Source organism: Octopus sinensis, linkage group LG11 (genome assembly GCF_006345805.1).
Source record: "Octopus sinensis linkage group LG11, ASM634580v1, whole genome shotgun sequence".
Lineage (NCBI taxonomy): Eukaryota > Metazoa > Mollusca > Cephalopoda > Octopoda > Octopodidae > Octopus > Octopus sinensis.
In genome coordinates this window covers 22,923,756-22,930,702 of record NC_043007.1, presented here as the reverse complement: position 1 = coordinate 22,930,702, position 6,947 = coordinate 22,923,756, and the positions used below count along the sequence as shown (strand labels likewise).

At 38.1% G+C, this 6,947-nt stretch overlaps 1 protein-coding gene across 2 annotated transcripts; it reads left to right on the top strand.

Moving 5' to 3' along the window:
• The first annotated feature begins 846 nt into the window (after nucleotides 1-846).
• LOC115217281 lies at nucleotides 847-6,947 on the top strand. 2 transcript variants are annotated; one of them, XM_029786922.2, is made up of 13 exons: nucleotides 847-1,209; nucleotides 1,607-1,754; nucleotides 2,034-2,161; nucleotides 2,313-2,448; nucleotides 3,518-3,616; nucleotides 3,694-3,818; nucleotides 4,020-4,117; nucleotides 4,240-4,324; nucleotides 4,805-4,876; nucleotides 5,012-5,113; nucleotides 5,370-5,525; nucleotides 6,499-6,594; nucleotides 6,680-6,947. In XM_029786922.2, the coding sequence occupies exons 1-13, from the start codon at nucleotides 1,012-1,014 to the stop codon at nucleotides 6,785-6,787; spliced, it is 1,551 nt and encodes a 516-aa protein (XP_029642782.1). In that variant the 5' UTR covers nucleotides 847-1,011; the 3' UTR covers nucleotides 6,788-6,947. The 2 variants fall into 2 exon arrangements, with proteins under 2 accessions (XP_029642782.1, XP_036362896.1); XM_036507003.1 differs by having other exon boundaries at nucleotides 1,583-1,754.

Genomic DNA, 6,947 nt, shown 5'->3' with positions numbered 1-6,947 from the left:
CTGGTAGAGGCGAAATGTGAAGATACTTTAGTGGAAACCCTAGGTCTCGACGATAATCAGTTGGCCAGTCTGTTCCGACGTACATTCAGGCCGAAGACCCTGGACAACTTTCAGAAGTCTCTGGCATGGCAGTGTTACAGAGGAGCCTTACCTGTTCGGGACAAACTCGTAAGGCATGGTGGCCGAGCCAATCCGACATGTCCAAGATGCGAGCGGGATAGGGAAACCGTCTCGCACGCTATTGTTCAATGTCCGGAGGTGTCAGAGGTATGGGTTTATGCCGAACAACCGTTGACAAACACACGAAGAGTACAGCTGTCGACTGAGTCTATTATAAAAATTGACCCTCCGGATTTCCTCTTGAAAGAAGGTAAGAATTGTTTTCTCAGTGTAGTTGCAATTGCGAGAGAGGTGATTTGGAAGACGAGGCTGAAAGGTATAGAGTCAGGCAATTTCATCTCTGGCCCTGGATTGATGAATTACTTCATCTTCCACCTGAAAAGGAAAATAGGGCTGGAGAGAAAATGCCTGACTGAGAAAGTGTTCAAAAAACGATGGAAGTATGTAGCACAGATGTTGCGTATGAATGGTACCACATGAATGTGGGACAGGATGAAACCAAGGTATCAGTGGCGAGGGAGGGGGGACTCGTGAGGTCCGAGCTAAACCCGCCCCCTCACTCCATCCGTAATGTCTTCCGGTCTCACCTCTCATCCGATTTTATTGTATTAAAATTTTTAATTTCATCATATATGTAAAATCATCCGATAGTCTGACCCCAAATCAGATTGTGTTGTCCCCTCTTTGTTCGCCCCTTGTGGGTAATAAAAAAAATCAACCAATAATAATTAAAATAGCTGTTAAGTGGAATTGAACACACGGCCTTAGTAACTATAATTTTACTTATAGAATTAGATTTCGTACGAGTTAAATAGCATTATAAATGGACGAAACTATTTTCAAATGGTACCTTTCCAGATCTGCATTTGGCCTATATATAAACCATGTTAGATGGTGTGCAAAATAGCGAAACCAAGCAGCATGGGATTATCACTGTCGTGTAACGCAAGCGCCCCACGTGACATTGGCTCTGAAGCTAGCCCAGGGCTTCTGCCTGTAACTGATCTAATCGGTAAACGTTATCCATTCACAAACCTTGTCTTCGAAGGATGCGGTGTTAAAGGCTATGCTTTTGTTGGAACTCTGAAGGTATTTTCCCCCAACATCTTTGATATTTCTCTAAAAAAAAAAAAATTGTTAAGTTTATTGAATTCGCTGGTCCTGATTCTGTCTAAAGGCATTTTCAGCTGTATTACAAACTGTATAAAAGAACTGTAAAATGAAACTGCGAGCTTTGGGGGGGGGGGCTAGTAAGCCATTCCATTACAAATAACTCATTTCATATTAATCATTTATTATATGTACCCTAAATTTTGTAATGTCCACTATGTGTTTTCAGGCTATATGCCTATAACAAAGAGATATAAAGGCGTTTTCGGCCTTTATTGTAATTTTTTAAAGAAATATTTTTCAATATAAAAATTAAATTTTGCAGTTCCATCTCTTCGTGTATCGTCTTAAGTTTCTTCCTTTCACAATCCAACAGGTCCTCGAAAAAGTCGGTATTCTCTATAATATTAAGCGATTCGCAGGAATGGGTAGCGGTGCTATCGTAGCTTGCCTCTTGGCTATTGGTTATGATGCAAATTCTGTGCAGTCTCTACTTGATATGCACCTGCAAAGCTTGACTGTCGGTAAGCTTTTTTTTCTTCTTTCCTTTTCAGTTGACGAATTACATTTCGTTAATCTCATTCACCGTTGATTAGAAATTTTACTGTTCGGAATGTACGAAATTTAGACCTTCTTGACTAACTTACTAACGGGCTCCGAAAGTCTACAAATCAAGTTTGATTGCTATGAATGAACTGTGTATCGTACACCGTGGATAATTGACTGAAAATGATGATTATTTGGGTATATTCTAGGACTGAATATTTCGTATCGAATTTCCAGCCTTCTAATTTCCATTTCAGATCTTCAATATACCCCCAATGTTAGCCACGAAGAGGCGCTTGGGTGGAAAGACGGCCGTAGATTTCATGATTGGTTAGGAGAAATTTTGACACATAGGTTTCAAGACGCTGACATTTCCTTTCAGCAGGTGAGAGCATGGTTTTTAATCTGGCGCAAGGTTGTTTTTCACCCCACCCCATTCTCTCTTACTGTGGTGAGTCTGCTGTGAAGATTCTTTTTTTTCCGTTTTTAAAATGGAGCCCTTTTGATTCCGATTAATTTTCTTTTCATTATTTCAGTTATACGACAAAATTGGTCATGAGCTGTGTATTCCGGTCATGAATTTAAATCAAAATAAAATGGAATATTTCCACCCGAAGACTACTCCCGACTTTGTCATCCGACGGGCAGTTTCCTTAGCCATGTCTATCCCGGGTAATTTTTTTTCTTTTAATTTGTTTCGGTCATTAGACAGCGATAGTGGTAGGGCACCGCCTTGAATTTTTAGTCGAATAAGCCTACCCAGGTGCTGATTCTGTTAGTCTCTTTTATCGAATCGCTAAATTATGGGACGTAAATGCACCAACGCCGGTTGTAAAGTGGTGAAAACACCATAGACACGACGGTGGCCTTTTTTCAGCTCTTTCAAATCTTCGCTAGGATTTTGTCCCATTTGGTAATGTTCCTTTTGCAGCAGTTGAACTGTCAAGTGATTTACTAATTATATTTAATGCAATTTTCGGTTAAAATTGGTTCTCACTTGTATTGATTGAAGGCGCGTAGTATAATGGCTAGGGTAATCGGCTCACGATTGTAAGGCCGCGAGTTCGATTCCTAGTTGCGAGTTGTCCTTGAGCAAAATACTTTATTTCACGTAGTCCCAATCCACTCAGCTGGCAAAAAGGAAGTTGTACCTGTTATGCAAAGGACTAGTATTGTCCCACTGTTGTGCTGAATCTCCCCGAGAACTGCGTTAATAGTATTCATGTTTGTGGAGTACTCGGCCACATGCGCATTAATTTCACGAGCAAACTGTTCCTTTGATCGGATCAACTGAAGCTTTCGTCGTTGTAACCGTGTGCCAGTTTTGTATTGAATAGATTTTTCCTAACGAATTCGCCTGCCTCAACTTCACTTGCTTCCAGGAATATCTCTTGGTTGAATTCGTGTAATTTTTTCTTATCTTTTAAATGATTAAATTAAAAAATTTTTTTTTTTTTACATCTGAATTTTTATTTTGTGACTTTCGATTAATTCTATTTTCTCTACAATTTAAGCTAGTTCTGCATAGCTTCCAACTTAATTTCTCGCTGATTTAGTTGTAAATGTACTTTCCCCCGTTGTACTTCAGTGAAACATTTTTTTTTTTTTTTTTTTTTTTTTTTTTTTTTTTAATTTTAACAGAAAATATTTAGTTCACAAAATATTGTAACCTGACTAATATTTAGTTGTCAAGACTAATTGGCTAAATTATTCGAACTCGACCCGTTTTCTTTTAATATAGGTATATACCGTCCCCGCAAATTAAGTCTGAGTGAGTCCTCCGGAGATTTCTACATGGATGGTGGGATTATCTGCAACTATCCAATTCACTGCTTTGATGGTATGTGCAGCGACTTTTCTTTTTTCTAGAAAAAAAAAATTGTCGCAGATCTCATGAGCTTTGAAATTCTTTTGTAGGATGGTGGCTATCGATGGAGCCCGGTGACCGCTTTCTTCGCAAATGTCAACCGTCTGTTAACTTGAGTTCTTTGGAGCTTGACTGTTTCTTTGGATTTAACCACATGAGTCTTGGCATTATGACGGTAAAGTGATTTTTTTTTTTCTTCATAAATGTTAATCATTTTAATGTATTTCGTTGGTTAAATCTACAAGTTGAAAGTTTTTTAATCCTATTTGCTCCTTAAATGTTTGATTAAAACTTTTTTCATAAGTGCCTGTAGTCTCTTAAATTTCAATAGCATCCGTCAAATCTGTTTGCAACTTCTTTTTTTTTTTTTTTCCAGTTTGACGATTATCACAACGACGAGATATACGATATAATGAAACGGCGACTTGACCAAACCGGAGGCGTTGTCCCTTTGCCAGCAACCGAACTTAGCATGTAAGTATTTTCTTTCTCACTGACTTTTCAATAACGTTCTAAATCTGTATTAAAATGATCTCGAGGTCATCGGTGGCAATATTTAGTGTAATGTACTTTTCTGAATTTGTTTTTATTCTAAGGAAATGGAAAGAGGCCAGAGACAAGCTGCAACAGATGCAACTAATGTGTACGGGCTTTGAAGAAGCCTATGAAAAACTAAGACATGTGAGTGTCCTCCTCCCGCTTCTAAATTAGATCTTAAATTCAAGATTAAGTTTTTGTCTAGCCCAGTGCAACCCTGGTGAATTAGAGCTATGATAAAAGACTTAAATAATTATTCATTTTTATGTATCTTGGATATGCATGCTTCTCTCTAATGAAATAGTGGGATTTAATAAGAATTTGACCCTTTTCTCTATCAGTATTCTTAAACTTGATAAAAGGCGGCGGGTTGGAAGAATAATTAGAACGTAATGACAGGCAAAATGCAAAGCATCTTGCTCAGCGTGGTGAGTTCAAATTCCACCGGGATCGACTTGCCTTTTTTCATCTTTCATCCTTTTAGGTTCAAGTACCAGTTCAGCACTGGGGTCGATGTAATCGACTTAGCCCCTCCCCTTAAACTGCTGGTCATATGCCAAAGTTTGAAACATTTTAGACTCGATAGCTTTTACCTTTTTAATACTTGGTTATGTAACTTTTCAGATTTTGGAGACACTTAAGGGAACTGACAACTTAGTATCCATAGTTAACTTGGTAGGAGAAGTGACCAAAGGCGTGAGTAAATTATTTTTTCGTATGTAATCCATACCATTATAATCCATACCATTATATACGTAAACGATTAGTCTGTAATCACAAGGATTTTTTGTTTCAAATGCATTTATGTAGCTTTCATTTCCTTTTTCCTAGAATAATTTCAGTACGGCTGAAATCAATGTATTATTTGGAGTGGGTAACAACGCAAGAGAATGTTACGAATTGCTTCGAGCATATGCCAACAGTGATGATAGGGTAGGTTGTCAAGCTTGAATTTACTTTGCCTCTAAATAATTGTCTGCAAGATAGATTAGCCTAGCATTTTAAATTTCTTTTACAAACCGGCCAGAGCCAGCTTAACGTGTCGTACAATGTTTTCTTTTTTAAAAAATAAGTCATATCACCGAAATCTAGAAACGGAGATGATGCATGATTAGTTTGAAACCACGTGAATGATATTTGATTGAGTAATCCGAATGCTAAAAGGTGATCTTCCTATATTGTCTTTTAGATGCCAGCTTTCAAGGTGGTGTCTTTTGTCGAGAGAAGACACTGGCAGTCTTTCTACGACTACAGCCAGATAACACCAAAGTTTGCAGTGAATAATTTGTCTTCATTTTGGGGAGCGGTTAATAGTGTATCGAACGAAAAGAACAAAGCAGTTACGGTAAGTGCAGCTTTTTCTATATTTGTTTTTATATCAATTTTCCAAGTAATTAAGAATTGTTAAAGACATCGAATTTAAGTACTTTTCGTTTCCTGAATTTTTGTTTTTAATTATATTGTCATTTTGTGTTAATTTTTAAATTTAATTTTGTGTATTTATCATTCGTAAGTCTGACACCAAATCAGATTGTAGTGTCCCCTCTATGTTCGCCCCTTGTGGGTAATAAAAAATCTAAACAAAGCTAGGACCACTAGCGGTGTCGAATGAGGACGGCACTTTGGGGTCTGTAAGCAATGTGCTGCTTGTGGGATCCGGGGGTGGTAAATGGATGGGCTGCCCCGGGCGGCACATATTCTAGCAACGCTAGTTGGCTAAGGCATTATCTTCAGGTACCTGGTTTCAAAATAATTAAAATCCACATTATTTTGCCAGATTTGATATAATTTAAACGAGGGCCACCTTAAATCTTAACTTGGGTTGCCCCTCACCGGTATTGTCATAACGAGCTGACAGAAACGTTAGCACGCCGGACGAAATGCTTAGCAGTATTTCGTCTGCCGCTACGTTCTGAGTTCAAATTCCTCCGAGGTCGACTTTGCCTTTCATCCTTTCGGGGTCGGTTAAAGAAGTACCAGTTACACACTGGGGTCGATATAATCGACTTGATCTGTTTGTCTGTCCTCTGTGTTTAGCCCCTTGTGGGTAGTAAAGAAATAGGTATTGTAATGAGTTGTGCCGAACTACGTCAGTAACAAATGTCAGCACGGAATTTTGTCAGTGAACTGGTCGCAGTCTCCAAGCGACGAAAATATTTTGACAAATTAAATTTAAATGAAGTGAATCTAACGGATTTTGTGTTTCTTAAATTGCTTATAAACACCTTCCACACTGCAATTATTTTAAATTATATAGATTCACAATTTGACGACAGTTTAGAAACTTTCAAGTTTTACTTTTGATATCTAACCTCCAGAAAACCGATTTGTTCCGCACTGTTGGCATCTACACTGGTCACGTTACCAATAATGATGATAGCCTGCATGAAGCCGACGCAGCCTACCTGTATCAGGTGAGTTTATATATTTCCATTCTCAGACCGCCATTCTCACCAAGAATGTCTTGTGTAATTTCAACTTTATTTTTTTTTTCTTTAGCATGGTTGGAACTGCGCTGTGGCATTCTTGCGAGATATCAACCTGATGTCCATGCCTTCCACGTCAGGAGTGAAAAGCCTGCTATCTAGTAGTTCAGATACTTCCTGAATCCGAAGACGAATCCCTTTAAACGAATTTGCATCAACAATGGCTACGAATACCCGAAAATCTTTGATCAATTTGAACTCGTCTAAAATTTGCAGTTTTTTGTTTATTTCAACGAAATAGTTTATGGCTTTAATGAATTGTTGTTATCGAAATAAAGTTT